Below are 16,860 nucleotides of genomic sequence, written 5' to 3'. Positions count from 1 at the left end.
CAAACACATGAAAGGATGCTCAACATCTTTACTCATTAGAGAAATGCAAATCAAAACTACAATGAGATATCATCTCACACCAGTCAGAATGGCCATCATCAAAAAATCTAGAAACAATAAATGCTGGAGAGGGTGTGGAAAAAAGGGAACACTCTTGCACTGCTGGTGGGAATGTGAATTGGTACAGCCACTATGGAGAACGGTATGGAGGTTCCTTAAAAAACTACAAATAGAACTACCATATGACCCAGCAATCCCACTACTGGGCATATACCCTGAGAAAACCATAATTCAAAAAGAGACATGTACCAAAATGTTCATAGCAGCCCTATTTACAATAGCCCGGAGATGGAAACAACCTAAGTGTCCATCATCGGATGAATGGGTAAAGAAGATGTGGCACATATATACAATGGAATATTACTCAGCCATAAAAAGAAATGATTTTGAGCTATTTGTAATGAGGTGGATGGACCTAGAGTCTGTCATACAGAGTGAAGTAAGTCAGAAAGAGAAAGACAAATACTGTATGCTGACACATATATATGGAATTTAAGAAAAAAAATGTCATGAAGAACATAGGGGTAAGACAGGAATAAAGACACAGACCTACTAGAGCATGGACTTGAGGATATGGGGAGGGGGAAGGGTAAGCTGTGACAAAGTGAAAGAGCGGCATGGACATATATACACTACCAAACGTAAGGTAGATAGCTAGTGGGAAGCAGCCGCATAGCACAGGGAGATCAGCTCGGTTCTTTGTGACCGCCTGGAGGGGTGGGATAGGGAGGGTGGGAGGGAGACGCAAAAGGGAGGGGATATGGGAACATATGTATATGTATAACTGATTAAATTTGTAAAATAAAAATAAAAATAAATAAAAATAAAAAGAATCCTTATGTCTTCTTCGAGAGTTGACCTCTTTGTCATATGTAGTACCCTTCTTTATCCCTGATAACTTTCCTTACTTTGATGTCTGCCCTGTCCGAAATTAATGTAGCTAGTCTGCTTGCTTTTGATTAGTGTTAGCATGGTACATCTTTCTCTAACCACTTTACTTTTAATGTATATGCGCTTTTATATTTAAAGTGGATTTCTTGCAGCTAACATTTTTTTCTGCTATTTACTGTGGAAATCTGGTCAAGTTCCTGCGGGTAAATCTCACAATGTTGTGGGGGCCGCCATGCCACGGTTCCCCTGGAGATTTTAACTCTGAGTTACCTGCACTGAGCTGCCAGTAATTCACCAGTCACAGTTCAGGTTTTCCTACCTGGCACTGTTTGGTGTGGAGGTTTCTCCGCATGAGTCTCTGGTAAGCAGTGACTCCCTGTATTTGCCTAGTTATCCAATCTCGGGGGCAATAGTTTACCCTGTGTCTTCCCCTCTATTATGGATTTAAGAACAGTTAATTTTTCAGTCTGTTGAACTTTAATTGTTGTTAGGACAGAGTGTTGACTTCCAAGCTCCTTATGTACAGAACTGGAAACCAGACGTCTAATACATTTTGAACAAAATTCTGTGCAGGAAGTCTCAATTTACAATCCGAATATACTTGTTAGATCATAGTCATAAATGCATAAGCGTGCTGGAAAGCAGGGAGTGTCAAAGGGAATGTCATCTCTGAAACTGGTGCAGAGAGGGCATCCCAGCACCATCCTCCCTGAGACCGCTCTCTGCTTCCTTTGACAGGTTATGGGGGAGGGGAGGGAAGGGGGGCAGGCAAATTGACCTTATTAGTGCCTTCAAAGCAACCACTTGTTAATAACTATTGGTGATTAGAAAGTGTTATTTTAAGCATTTTACATTCTAATATGCTAGACTGTTATTCATGTACAGTGGTTTAGTAAGTTACAGTTATGCTTTAGGAAATAAGTTCAGGGTTTTGAGTTGACTTATAATGAACTGTAATTTTTTCCACTCAAAACAGTTAGAAATGACTCCTAGTTGAAATTTTCACTTAGAGTATGTGATGTTCAGGAACCAATCACTAAGGTTAAGCCAAAACTGCCTATGCATACCCTATGTCCCAGAAGTGAGAATTTTGGGTCTATTCACATAGATCTTTAAGGGGACATGCACAAAGATGCCTATCCAGGGTTATGCGTAGTGGCAGGGAATTGCAAGCAATATGGGTATGTCTACCTGGGGGACAGTAATATAGTAGATCCTTTCTTTTCTTTCTTTTTTTTTTTTTTTTTTTTTTTGGCCACGCTGTGTGGCATGCAGGATCTTAACTCCCCGGCCAGGGATTGAACCCCTGCCCCCTACAGTGGAAGCTCAGAGTCCTAACCACTGGACCACCAGGGAATTCCAATATGGTAGATCTTAAAAGCATATGTTAAGTGAAAAAAGTAAGAAAACAGAATGGGATCTGTAATACAATACCACTTACATAAATTAAAATACATAAGCACATTAACTGTACATACTTTATAAGAACACATAAAAACAAAATGACATACATTAAACACATGAGAATGGTGGGCACGGAGGGAGTGGAGAACCAGATAGAAATAAACCAAACAACAAAAAAAGAGAGGAACCTTGGGAAGTAGGCAAGGATTTTTAAACACAAAAAGCAATAACCATAAAGGAAAAGAGTGATAAACTAGATTTTTAAATTAAGAACTTTGTTCATCAAAAGACCCTAGTCAGGGACTAAAAGGGTAAGTCACAGAATGGGAGAACGTATTTGCAAAACATATAACTGACAAAGGACTCATACCCATAATATATAATGAATGCCTGAAGATCAGTGAGACAAAACTAGACAACCCAACTGGAGAGAGCCTTGCACACAGGCAGGTGATGTTAATATGCTAAGGACTAAGAAGGCTAATTCAATCCTCTGCGTCAGAATTTCAATCAGGAAAAGAAAGTGAGCTCATCAACAATTTTTAAGTCTTAACAATTTTACAAAAATGCATGTAAGCAGGAAATCTGAACAGTTATCTTAAACTTTATATAAAGTTTAAAGTTATATAAAACATATAAACAAGTGTCATTGGCTAAAGTCTCTTCTATTTTAAGAGAGTTCTTGACAGAATGGAAAAAGCATATGCATCTACAATTTGTGTATCTACCAGGGGAAATGAGTTATTTATGCAATTACTACACAGTAGAAAGCTTTGTTTCCATAGCGATTATGACACAACTGATTTGGGCCTTAAATTAGAATATTCTGATTTGAATTGAGAAATGATCCTTCTGTCTAAATGAATAGTGTATTCAGTGCAAATAAAAGCTCCACACATCTGCTGATATCATTTCCTCTTCACTTCAGTAATAATTAATAATGAGAATACATCCACACAAGTCCTAAAAAGGAATTCATACCCCTAAAGTTTCACAAGTACCTGAAAACATATAGGGAATGACATATTTTTACAGGATGTACAAAAATACATAAAGAACTAACACAAAACATTTCAAAATATCTTTCTGCTCATTTCACATCTATTACACTTAAACAGTCTCTTGTACTAACGGTGTGAACAGCAAGACAAAAAAGTCAGTTCTATCTTCCTTCTGTCATCACTACCTGAATTTAACAGATAAACTGTATACTGTTGGTGTTGGGAGGGGGTGAGGAATGCATGTTAATCCAAAGCAGAAAAACATCAGAATGCTACGTTTCAAAAGGAGTGAAATATATGACCCATAAATATAGTTACATGTAAAATCCTTCAGGGGCTCCACATTGCCCTACATAAAGCCTGGACTCTGATATGGCATTCAAGGCTCCTGTAGTGCTTGAAGCCTAAGCTTCAGCTGCCCCAACCACTTAGAACTCATTGAAAGCCCATTTCGCTTGCCGTGGCCATGTCACTCATTCAGTGTGGCACACTCCTGCTTTCTTCCTCTTCTCCTCTAATTCCTCCTCATCTTTCTAAACCCAATCACGGAGAAACTCTACCTATGCCTCTGGCCCCAACCCTTATCTGGATGAGCTGCCACACCTATGTGTTTCCAAGGCATCCTGGGTTTATCTTCATCACAGTGGGATCATATGCACTTGTCTCCCCTACCAGACTGGCTTCTGAGTTCTATTCACTTTCATAAAACTGGAACCTAAGAAAGTACAGTGCTCAGTAACTGCTGAATGAATTACTGAATTCTGAATTCAATTACTAAATAACTATAATCCCCAACATTTCCCCGTGTTTTCATAATAAATGTTCCTAAAGGAAATACCTAAGGAAAAAAAGAAAAGAATAAATCCCAGTTGTTGGAGTAAAATCAAGATTGACTAGGTTTCCTGATAGGCTTATATTATATCATTCTGTTCTCTTTCCAATTTCACTGTGAGATCTTTCCTGAAGATAGCTGAATAGCTTTCCTGAAGATAGCTGAATAGCTGAATGGCTATTCTACCTCTCTCTCAAAGGTCTCCAAAGAAATGATCCAATCTTTAATTTTGTTACAGTTGAGTGTCTTCTCAATTAGCCAAATACTCAAGAGAAGTTCTGCTTGATTAGATTCTTGTCTTGTTGCTACTCTGGGTATTTTGGCTCCCCAGGTCAACTGCTACTGTCAACATTTTGTTTAGATATCATAGAAAGTGCCTGACCTCCTTTTGAAAAATTGTTTGCCATTAAATTATAACATATAATAAGTGAAAAACAGCACTGGTTTTGAGCACACGTAATTGAATCTCAAAAGAAAGCATGATATACAAAAAACTGGAAGTAAGCCTTCTCTAGTTCATTCAAAGGCACAATTCTCATATAAAAATGTTAGGATGTGGGCTTCCCTGGTGGTGCAGTGGTTGAGAGTCCGCCTGCCGATGCAGGGGACATGGGTTCGTGCCCCAGTCCGAAAGGATACCACATGCCGCGGAGCGGCTAGGCCCGTGAGCCATGGCCGCTGAGCCTGCGCATCCGGAGCCTGTGCTCCACAACAGAAGAGGCCACAACAGTGAGAGGCCCGCGTACCGCAAAAAAAAAAAAAAAAAAAAAAAAAGGTTAGGATGTGACGTGATTTTGTAGAAAAATTTGTAAGACCAGTAACAAATAACAGCAAAACTATTTTGGAGATTAATAATAAATTTTGAATGTATATCTATATATACTCAAAATATCTTTATGTATCAAGCTAAATGAAACTTGAATTTTACCATGCTGATTTAAAATTTTCCCAGTAAAAAGAGTTATTAGAGGGCTTCCCTGGTGGCACAGTGGTTAAGAATCTGCCTGCCAATGCAGGGGTCACGAGTTCGAGCCCTGGTCCGGGAAGAACCCACATGCTGCGGAGCAACTAAGCCCATGCGCCACAACTACTGAGCCTGCGTTCTAGAGCCCGTGAGCCACAACTACTGAGCCCACATGCCACAACTACTGAAGCCCACACACCTTGAGCCTATGCTCTGCAACGAGAGGCCACTGCAATGAGAAGCCTGCGCACCGCAAAGGAAGAGGAGCCCCCGCTCGCTGCAACTAGAGAAAGCCCGTGTGCAGCAACGAAGACCCAAAGCAGCCCAAAAATTAATTAATTAATTAATTAATTTTAAAAGAGTTATTAGAAAAAGTATTAGATAAGGTATCAAACATACATGGCAGTGATAAGGAATAAATCTAAAACATGAAGCTATATTCATGAATTACCCTCAGAAATGAAATTAGGGCAGACGACTTCTATAAGTAGCTAGTTTCACCAATTATATGTTAATTTTTCCTAAATAGTTTTCAGTAAACAGGTAGCTGAGGACTTGAGGAAACATACAGATTCCTAGCACACTGAATACTTTTCAAGAGAATGACACTGTGGGGCAGATCCATGGATAGAGCTGGCTTAACCCACCATACCATAGGTGGTCTGAAGGAAGACTTTTAACAGGAGAGAACGAAAAGTTTGAATACGTGGTTTTGTTTTTACGGCCTTTTTTTTTAACTTGGATTAGCTTTATGTACTGCATGGCAGAGAGGGCATGTGAACTTGGGGGCTTGTGACCTGTGGTGGGTCTGAGGACAGGGCCCCATCAGGAATCCCTGAAGAACTTCTCACAGAACCCACTTCCAGAGGTGAATGTGCTTGGGAACATGGGACTCAGAATAAAGAGCTTGGTAGTGAATGCAATGCATGAAATAAATCTGGGGAAAGTCTTATCTCCACTGCCCTTCCTGGAAGGTGACATTTGAGAGTCTGGTATTCCAGTAAGCCAATAGTTTGCTTCTATAATTGGTACATTGAATATGCAAGGCTCTTGCAGGGTAAACAAAAGTGTCTGTAAGTCATTTTCCGGCTTTAAACCTGTTTAATGGAAGTAGTGCTTCCTCCACTCCTAAAATGAGGACAAGTCTCATAAATTTTCTGCCCTCTCTTTCTTAATACTAAGTCCTAGAGTTGCATTTTATGAGTTTCCTAAGGCTGCTGTAACAAATTACCACAAACTAGGTAGTTTAAAACAATAGAAAGTTATTCTATCACAGTTCAGGAGGCCAGAAGTCCAAAATCAAGGTGTAGGCAGGGTTGCTTCCTTCTGTAGGATCTGAGGGAGAAGCTATTTCACGCCTGTCTCCCAGCTTCTGGTGGTTGCCAGGAATGCTTGGCTTTCCTTGGCTTGTAGCTGCATCACTCCCATCTCTGCCTCTGCCATGGCATGAACTTCTTATAAGGACAACAGTCACTGGACTTAGGGCCCAGCCTAATCCAGTATGACCTTGTCTTAACTAATTACATCTGCAAAGACTATTTCCAAATAAGTCACATTCTGAGGTTCCAGTGGACATTAATTTTGAGAGGACACTATTCAACCCAGTACACTCATTAAGTCACAAATACAGCCTCAATTTAGTAATTAAAAGTGATCAGTCTACTTCATTTACATAAAGTTCAAATCAGGCAAAACTATCTACAGTATATTTTGGCGGGGGTGGGGGTAGCCTAGTAGGTGACTGAAAGAGAATATCAGGAAGCCTTATAGGTTCCTGGAATATTCTACTTCTTGATCTGGATGCTGGTTACATGTACAAGAATTCATCGAGGGGGCTTCCCTGGTGGCGCAGTGGTTGAGAGTCCGCCTGCCGATGCAGGGGACACGGGTTCGTGCCCTGGTCCGGGAAGATTCTACGTGCCGCGGAGCGGCTGGGCCCGTGAGCCATGGCCGCTGAGCCTGCATGTCCGGAGACTGTGCTCCGCAATGGGAGAGGCCACAACAGTGAGAGGCCCGCGTACCGCAAAAAAAAAAAAAAAAAAAAAAGAATTCATCGAGTTGTACACTGATGAGTTATGCATTAACTGCATTAACTTTCAAAAAGAGTTTAGGTACTTTAAAAAGAAAACGATCAGTCCAGTAGCTTAACAGCGCTTCAGTTTTCATCTGAAGAAGATTGCCTCTCCACCAGCAGGGCCAGTTGCAGGGCAGCACGCGTTTGGGGAAGCAGGTGCTGCTTCTCTCCCCCTCACTTCCTCCCCTACCTGCCAGCTGCTGTTTCTGAGGCAGGGAGCATAAGAAAGGACCAGAGAGAAGGTCTCATGTGACTGGTTCTATTAGATGATTTCTCACTCTAGGAGCCTGATGGATTTTTAAAGCTTTTTCTCTTATGGAGGGAGCATTTTTGTGGTTTCTCTGGAGTATCCTGCTGTGTCCCTCCCACTGCAGTGCCTCTTCTGTTAGGGAACCATATTAGTAGAGTATGTGATTCGACTTCCTGATGACCAAGCTGATGACCTCCAATTTCCATTTATATTTACTGATATGACAGATAGTGGCCTTAGTTCTATCAATTATTTTTGTTATCCTTTGTAGAGACTGTTCATTTTCCTTTGTGTGTATATTTTGATATTTAAGATGGTTTATTTTTTAATCTATTGGTTACTTTTATTAATATCTGAAAGCCTTTATTTCTTTAGACAGTATCTATTTAATCCCCCATGAGAAAAGATAAAATTAAGATATTTTCTTCTCTTGCACCATCCCTCCACTGTCCTATTTTAGTCCATCATACTACATCCTGTTTAACTTTGTACTCTTAAATATACCTAAACCTCCAGTAGTTTGTCTGTTAGCTTTAAATGATACCCTTTGAACCCTACTTATTAAAGATGAGGAAAGAATATTCTAAATTTACCACCATTTTCTTTCCTCTTCTCCTCTCAAATTCGGTTAGATAATTTCATATTGTCAGGTCATATAACCGTCACATTCTGTTCTATTGCACTAATCTCCAAATTTGTTTTAACCTACAGGTAAACAGACTTGATCAATGCTTGTAACAGTTCTTTTGCTGGAGTTTTTCCAGTTACCGCTTGGTGGACTAAAGTTTGTCTTTCACTAGATTCCTCAAGAAGAGTTCATGGAGATATTCTTTCTCAAGTTCTTATATTTAAAAACTAGTTTTTAAAAAAAAATACAATTTCAATTAATATAAAATCCTTGGGTCAATCTTACTCTTCTTAAGGATTTTGTCAGTCTTCTCCCATGTTGATTGATGATAAGGAACAGCCAAATTTTCCCCTTTTATAAGTTAGTTGAACTTTTGGTCTGGCCATCCAAATAATTCTTTACATTTTAAGTCCAATAACTTTACTGGGATACACTGCAATGCTGACGGTTCTATGTTAATTTTTCCTGGGTATACAGTGCGTCCTTTCAAACTGTAGATTCAAATTCTCCTTTCTGGAAACCTTTAAATTTTTATTTTGTCTATTATTTGTTTCCTTCTTCAGGGAATTTTTGTACTTTTCATTCATATGTCTAAACTATTTCTGTTTTCACTTCGCTCACTCCTTTTCTGTTTTCTATACACTGTCTTGGTTAACTTTTAACTTGCCTTCATTTCTTTGATGGGTTTTATTTTTCCCTTCACTTTCTTTCTTGAACTTATTTTTTTTTGCCTACTGACTTGCCATTTCTTCCCTGAGCTCCTGTATTTCTGATTTGTGCTCCAGCTCTTTGCAGCAGTAAATTGACTTTTTTCTTTAATTTGTGAAATATTTTGTCATAATTTTCACTTGTTCTGTGCCAGTGTTTTTCTAGTGAGGGCTGGTCATCATCATCTTTCTGTTTTTTTCATGTTTCTTCATCCTCTTTTAAGTAATTATGTTTGACTAGATCCTGAACTGGTCCATTTTTGATTACTCATTTTTGAAGGCGGTTTATTCTAGACCAGTTATTTGAAGAAGACTCACTTGGGAGAAGAGCCAGAGCCATGTTCAGGGGAACGGGAGTGTTCTTTCCTTTTCTGGCAGGATGGTATACGTGGACACACAGAGTGGGGGAAGGTATTCCTGAGCTTCTCTCTCTCTCCAGCCAAAGAGACAGGCAGCTGTGAGGGCTGTTCACAGCGCAGAGTCCTCTCCTTCCTGTCACCACAGCTCAGCCTGCTCCCCACAAATGTTACTTGCGATAAGTCCTCCTTCAGTCCATGCTCCTCTGCATCTTGGTATCAAACTGGATCCGGTGAAGCATCTGCCACCAGCCTGTGCACTCATTTCCACCATTTCAAACCAAACATTTTGGTTTTGAACCCCAGGGTGCATCCCTCACCTTGGAAAGTACTATTTGCTACTTGAGTTTTCTTTTCCTAAGGTCTGCAGCTGCAAGTGTCTTCTGTCTACTTCCTCTCATACTCCTGGTCCAATCTTTCAAAAACCCTTTCCACTTATTTTCTGGTTTGGGGTTTCAGACATCTCCTAACTTCTTCAAAGACAGAGTTTTCATTTCTGCGTTTTTCTTCCCCCTCCTAGTTGCTTGGGGTAATTTTCCAGGGGAGGATGGAGAAAGGCTTACTTCACAAACTGTAACAGTAAGAATGCTTAATAAAAAATTAACTTTGTTCTGCTGAATGCTTCAAAAATCGCGTTTCTGATACTATTTTCTAATTACATATGCTTCAAGTACAACATGCATGCTAATAAACGTGGACCTCAAATACATGTGCAATGAAGCAAAGCTGATGTTCCAGATTACATTTTAATAGTCCCAAACAAAATGGAAAACTGCAACTGCATGCCTGTGCAAAGCTGACAGAGGGAAAACGCCACACGGTGGTAGGGTCCAGTACCCCGGCTTCACAGTGAAAGCCGACCTTCCCTTTCCACCACGAGAACCAAAAGAACAAAGTTCACACTGATTTAACGTTCAGGGTCGCGCCAGAATATCTTGGGGGGGGGGTGTTCCTCTGTACCCGCTGTTTGGGAGGTAATGGATTCAAGCGCCTGGGTCAAGTTCACAGCGGTCCCTCCTGCTCGACACGTCGGGTCGGATGTGTCCCAGGAACCGACGTCGCGGCTCGGAAAGCGTCCTAAGCACAACTCTACTAAGCACGGTCCCCAGAACCAGGGTTGGTACGCCTCCGGTCGCTGCCCTGGCAAGACGGTCCGCTGGCATCCGACAAAGTCATCCAAAGCCGGGCGACAGTGCACCGCGGCCGGGAGGGAGCCCCACCCGTCCCTGCGGGAAAGCTGCCGCATCGCAGGGCCCGAGTTTCACCGCGGACCGCAGCCTCGGAGCCCCCACCCGCCGGCACCCTTTACCGTGTTGCCGTTGCCGCTTGGCTCGGACTCCACGAGGCTGGAGCCGCAGGACCGGGCGGAGGCGGCCGTCGTCTGACCGGCTGGGAGGCGCGGACCGCCGGGCTGTAACAGCGGCGGCGCGGGGCCCGGCGCGTCCTCGGCCTCGTTGCCGCTGTGGTACACCGCCCGGCTCTCGGAAGCGTGGATGCTCTGGGCACAGCCCATGCTGGCGGCGGCGCCGCCGACACGCTGGAGGGTAGCCACGAAACAATCAGTAAAGGGCCAGCCCGGCGCCTCGCGGCTGCCGCGAGCGCCGTATCATCGCCACGCGGGGGGGCAGCGGCGAGCACGAGTCTCGCGCCAGGAAGTGCGGCCGCCCCTTTTATCGCGGTGCGGGCGCAGCAGCTGCGGCGGTGGGGAGGGGGCGGTGGGGCGGGCACCGCACCGCGGCCGCCCCTCCGAACATGCCCTTCCTGAAGTGGGAGCCGCTGGCCGCCTCCCTCACATCGCCGCGCTCGCCTCAGCCGCACCGCGCTTCCGGGGAATTTCGGGGGAGGAGATTTGAGCTCTCCCGACCCGAGAGCAGGCGAGTCCCCCGTGGGAGGTGAGCTCCCTGCTGCGCCCGCTCACGGCCCCGTTCCCGCTCGGCGGCGCTGCAGCCGCCGACTCTCGAGGCTCGGGCACCCACGCCGCTCCGCCTGCCGCCACGCGAATAAATGCTCCTGGTCCGAGGGCTGGTGGCGGAGAAAGCTAGCCTAGATCTCTCGCCGTTGAGGGGTAGGGGCCGGAGAAAGCCGGTCGGGGCGGCGAGGCCGCGTCCGCCCGGGTAGGGAAGGAGAGACCTCCTCGGCTCCAGTCGGATCTGAAGCCGTGCCGTCGAGAAGCGCTGAAGCAGCGGCGCTCACCGGGGAGCTGCGGGCGGAGCGGCTCCGGCTCCGTTTCCCGGGCCGGGTCTACCAGGCAGCTCGCCGCGCCCAGCCCCCAGCTGTGACCTCCAGCGGGTGCCAGCGTCAATGCAAAGCAGCTGGGGCGCCCGCCGCCTCCTCCCCGCCCCTCCCGCCACTGAGCATGCGCGGCCACGACGGGAGGGGCGCGCTGCCCGGCTGCGGGGAGAAACACTTGCCCAAGGCCACACACTGCCACCCCGGGCCGGCGGGCTCTGACCTCCGGCCTGCGGCCACCAAAGCCCAGACCAATGGGTTCGAATGCCGGCTCCGTAACTTAGAAGCTGCATAACTAATAGATAATTAGAGATAACGGTCACTATCTCTGAGCCATTAATGAGGCCGGTGGAAGGACCTATGGTTCGGGTGGTCGGAGGCAGGTGGGGTCCGGGCGTCATTGTCGGGGGCCGCAGTCCTTGTGCGTTCCCTCTCGCGCCAAGACCTGGAGCACCATGCCCGCCTACACAGGCGACTGGGAGGCTGTGATGCTAAGAAGCTACATTTAGGGGCAAGCTGGGGACGCCGTCCTACTCTCCTCTTAACCAAAGGATGGGGCGCCCAAGGCCCCAAAGCCTCCTTGCTTGCGGGAGCAGAACCAGGCGTCCGCCGTGCCGGGCGAGGCCTGTGATGACGCGAGACGCGTTGGCAGAACTACACCCCACACATATCGCCAGCGGCTCGCTGTGTGACCTTGAGCGAATCACCTAGCCTCTCTGTGCCTGGGTCCCCTCCCACGATCAACTAGAGGGTGGCACTCCTGGGCGTGCATCAAGTACCCCGAGCAGCCCACCTCGGACCCGCCCTTTCTCCCGCCCTCGCTGCGGCTCCCGGTCAGCCGACACCCCGGCGCGACGGGTCCCTTTCCTCTCCCGCCGTCCACACCTTTCCTAGCGCGGCCCTGGAACGACCCCGAGGTGCCACGGCTCCCGCCTCCAGCCCAGCTACTGTAAAGACCCGGACGCGTGCTCCGGGCTGGAGTCCCTGCTGCAGCGCTGAGACTGCCAGACGGGCTCAGGCGGTGGGTTCCCTACGGCGGGTCGGGCTTCAAGAAGAGCCTAAGATCCACAGCCCTGGCGCCCCTCGAGCCGGGATATTCCGGGCCGGAGGTGCGCACCGCTTAGTTTCCTCAGGGCAGCAGAGCTGAAAGGCCGGGTAACCCGAGGGCAGTTTTGTGCTGTTGGCCCTCTATACTAGCCGATCGGGCCCAAACCACTGGCACGTGACTTACACTATCAACTTTAAGCACATTTAGCAATAATCTTATGTGTGCCTCCCTGCCTTATAAAAGTACCAGCGGCTCAAAGAAGATGTCTTGAAAGACACAGAAAAAGGTTTTTACCATCAATTATAGTGTTTTCTGCCTCTGTTTTGCTGGTTTTCGAACGTAACTTTTCCAGGCAGAATCTGCACTGCTCTAAATAAAGAGTAATTGGTGAAGAAAACGCTTTGAACCTTCAGAGTGCTTGAAAGTCTATCTCACGCCCTCTGTCCTCCCCTCCCCGCCTCACTGAGAAGCCTGCCCTTGATGACTCCCAGCACTGACCTTGCCTCCTCCGGGGGCTTCAGGCTGCCCTCTTGGCTCCCCTTCGCAGGCAGGACCTCGGTGTCCTGGGCTCACCTTGGAAATCCTTGAGCCCTGCTCTAATTCGGGGTGGGGACCCTTATCCCCAGCCCCGCCTCGCTGGCCTCCTGCGCTGCCCTTTGCTGTCCCGAGCTGGACTCTTGCCCTCTCTGCTGCCAGAGACCTGTTGGATAGCAGCGTTAACTGATTTCCAGCTCTGCAATTTGGAGACCCTAGACTTAGAAAGCTAAGGCTGAGAACAAAGCAGGAGCAGACAGGAACGGTATGAGTCCTCTGCCCACTGCTGGGGTCACAAGGGACAACCGCCCACTCACTTTCATCCATACTCTGGAACTCAGCCTGGGACACTCCAGGAAGTCACAGTCTCTCCGGCCACCCCCCATCTCAACTTCAACTACCTGACATCGGTTCCACCCCACCCCTCCTTCCCTGGCCATAATCTGCACCTTGAGGTCCCTGAACACTTCTCTACCCAGTTTCCCCACACCTCAGTAACAGGGGACACAAAAGGGGGTCACAATGACAGAACTAACCCAAACCTCACTGGCATGTGCCACCCACTGGCTCACCCAGGACTCCTGAGCCCCTATAAAGAATCCCAGCCTGTGGGGTATGTAGGGGGCTCACGAGCAATCCCACTCCTGCTGCAGGAGAGGCACCCCCAGCCATGTGGGTACCCGGAAGTTCCATGGCACGCAGGAGAACATACTCCTCCACCACCCCCAATCCATTCCCCCAAGCAGAGTTGCTTGACGCCCACCAGGCTCAGAATTGTAGTTGAAGGTCAACTTCAGTTTGGTTTTTTTTTTAAGATTTTTTTTTTAATGTGGACCATTTTTAAAGTCTTTATTGAATTTGCTACAATATTGCTTCTGTTTTGTGTTTTGGCTCCTTGGCCGGAGGCAAGTGGGATACCAGCTCCCCAACCAGGGATCCAACAGGCACCCCACCCCACCCCCATAGCCCTGCACTGGAAGGCGAAGTCTCAACCACTGGATCGCCAGGGAAGTCCCCTCGACCAGTTCTTACCCTGAGGTCTCAGGCATGAGGTCAGTGGGGCCGGGAAAGAAGTCACCCAAGGGACAGAGGCCAGCCTGGACCCCCACTCACACACTAGCACAGGCCATTCCCAAAAGACTCCTCAGTCCTCATGGCCGCTTCACCAGTTCATGAGAGACATGAAGATGCAGGGTCCCACACAGCTTTATTCTATCTAAAACCCAAACCGACTCCGATTCCACACCTCTTACACCTAAGCTGATCCTTTTTACCACCTATGCTCCCTCCTGGCTTTATTTCCTCCTCCACCTAGGAGTCAGCGTTCAAAGACTGCTATTGGCACTCAGTTTTCTACTCCTCTCCTTGCCTTCCCCATTGAACTGGACTTGAAGCAGCCACAAGTGGGAGAGATCCTGCACCCTGAGGTGTGAACCCCTACCCTGCCATACATCCTCTCTCCAAGCTGCTTTCCTCTACTGTAAATCTAGGATTAAGGATATCTACCTCTCAGGAATTAAATGGGCTAACTGACATCAGATGCCTAGAATAATTACTGAGCGCCTGCGTCTTAGCTCACCACCTTCTCCTGGGTTCTTTCAACACCACCTTCCTCCAGGCCTCCCCCCAGACTGCCAGAAACTGCTGGAGGAAATGAAATGACCCCGAGGTTGAATACCCCTACAAATTTGTGGCATCAGACGTCACCAGGTTCACTTCTCTAGCTTTCAAAATTTTGTACAATGTAATTTTTTTATGTCTTTTTTGGAGTGTAATTGCTTTACAATGTTGGTTAGTTTCTGCTGTATAACAAAGTGAATCAGCTGTACATATACATATATCCCCCATCCCCTCCCTCTTGCGTCTCCCTCCCACCCTCCCTATCCCAACCCTCTAAGTGATCACAAAGCAGGGAGCTCATCTCCCCATGCGAAGCAGCTGCTTCCCACTAGCTATCAGTCTTACATTTGGTAGTGTATGTAGGTCAATTCTATTCTCTCACTTCGCCCCAGCTTACCATTCCCACTCCCCGTGTCCTCAAGTCCATTCTCTACATCTGCGTCTTTATTCTTGTCCTGCCCCTAGGTTTGTACAATGTAATTTTAAAATTGTTTTAAAATTACACATTTTATAATTTACACATGAATACGTGCTAGAAAAATAGTAAAAAAACAAAAAATCAAACAGCAGTAGTATATGAAGTGTGCAGAAGCAAAGGAGAGGCTCTCTTCCTTCCCCACTCCCTTCCTTCCGTAGAGGTAACTACTGTTAATAGTTTGGACCATATGCTTCCAGACCTGTTTCTATGTTAAATATCACACACACACACACACACACACACAGACACACACAGCTATTAGGATATCACAAACAGGGCTGCCGTGAACATCCTTGAATGTATCTTTTTCCGTAAGGTTGACTCCTAAAAGTTGAATTGCTTGGTGAAAAAGTTATGTACCCCTCAGCCCACCCCAGCTCCAGAAGGGATGAGGGGAAATGAAACCATGGAGCCTGTCTGAGCTGAGGGATTGAGAAGGGGGAGCTCTTTGGACATGCCCTCTGCTCCTGGATAAGGGGGATCCAGCCACCCCCAGATGCAAGGCCTCTGTTGATCATCCTCTCCAGGCCCCTGGCCTCCTTATCTTTATTTCTGTCTGTACTCCCAAGCCTTTAGTAAAGTGTTTGAATGTTCCAGCCTTTCTCAGATAAGGGAGGGACTGGATGATCCGCCCCTAGGCCAGAACTGTAAGGAGGGAGAAGCCCTTCCTATAGGTGAGAACAGTAGAGAGAAGCCCCCAGATGCTGTCCTCTCACTCCAGAATTCAGACGTACACCTGCATTGCTCTCCTCTATTTGGCTCCAGACCTTGGTACTCGTGGTTCTCCTGGAGCTCAGGATTGACAACCTAATGTGGACCCCCTCCCTCAAAATGCCCTTATTAGCTCCTGCCGTCTCAGACTCCTACACTCCCAACAAGGAGCTCTGCCCCCAGTGCCAGCTCCCTGGCTCCACCCACACTTTCCCACCAGACCACAGGGTCATATCCTCTCCCACCTACTGGAGAAAGTCCCAAATTCCTAACATTGCTGTATTTGGTTGTAAAGGTCAGAGCCCAACTCCACTAGTTCAGCCAGGGTAGGTACTTACTGCTTCATTTCCCAAGAATACAGGAAGGGAAGAATACAGGGACCCAGATGCCACTAGGACCGTCTCGCAGTCCTGACACCTCAGCTCTCCAGATGCAGTTTGCTGTGATGCTGAAACCATGGCCTTTGGGAGCCCCAGTCTCTACCTCCACAGCCCCACAGCAACACCATTGCTTTCCACACCACAGGAAGTTCCTTGTCCAAGTTCCTAATTTGGAATGTCCCTAATCCCAAGCCCCCATCACAAGGCCCCATGCTTACAAGGGTCCCAATCTCGGTTTAATGCTCAGCTGTGACCATCTTAAAATTCTTAATAAGTGCTGAAAAGGAGCCCCATATTTTCATGTCGCACTGGATCCCACAAATTCTATGGCCGGTTCTGCCTACCTCCTCTGGAAAGTGCACTGTCCAGGTGTGTGCAGGGGAGAGAAGCATGGGGCAGTGCGGGGGAGGAATTTGGTATCTTGGGGGAAATTCACAGGGTCTGCCCTGCAGGTCATGTTGTTATTTAATAACAACAGTCCATGCCTCCCTCTACCCTGGACCCAGTGCCCCAGCCCTGGCTCCGTCCCTGGCCTCACTCCACCTCCCGGGTAGGTCCCGGGTAGGTGGGACCGGCCTCAGGTTTCCTCAGGAATGGCCTTCTCAAGAAGCAGGTCACAGGGGGTCAAGTGACACGCCAAGGTCACACAGCTGGATGGGGCGCAGCCTGGACCCATGAAGTCCTCCAGCTCTT

General features: G+C 47.0%; 1 protein-coding gene across 6 annotated transcripts in view; it reads right to left on the bottom strand.

Annotated features, from left to right (window-relative positions):
• PDE8A (phosphodiesterase 8A) overlaps positions 1-16,860 on the bottom strand; it is a 148,825-nt gene that overhangs the window by 97,557 nt on the left and 34,408 nt on the right. For 2 of the 6 annotated variants that reach the window (XM_060097461.1, XM_060097463.1), the window contains exon 1: positions 10,477-11,450. The exons of 3 other annotated variants lie outside the window; for them this stretch is intronic. In XM_060097461.1, the coding sequence (XP_059953444.1) occupies positions 10,477-10,680 (204 nt within the window). In that variant the 5' untranslated portion in view covers positions 10,681-11,450. Of the gene's footprint in view, positions 1-10,476; positions 11,451-16,860 lie in introns of those variants that run through there. One more of the 6 variants, XM_060097464.1, reaches the window with a different exon arrangement.

This window comes from Mesoplodon densirostris, chromosome 4, assembly GCF_025265405.1.
Source record: "Mesoplodon densirostris isolate mMesDen1 chromosome 4, mMesDen1 primary haplotype, whole genome shotgun sequence".
NCBI lineage: Eukaryota > Metazoa > Chordata > Mammalia > Artiodactyla > Ziphiidae > Mesoplodon > Mesoplodon densirostris.
This window is presented reverse-complemented; position numbering and strand designations above follow the sequence as displayed.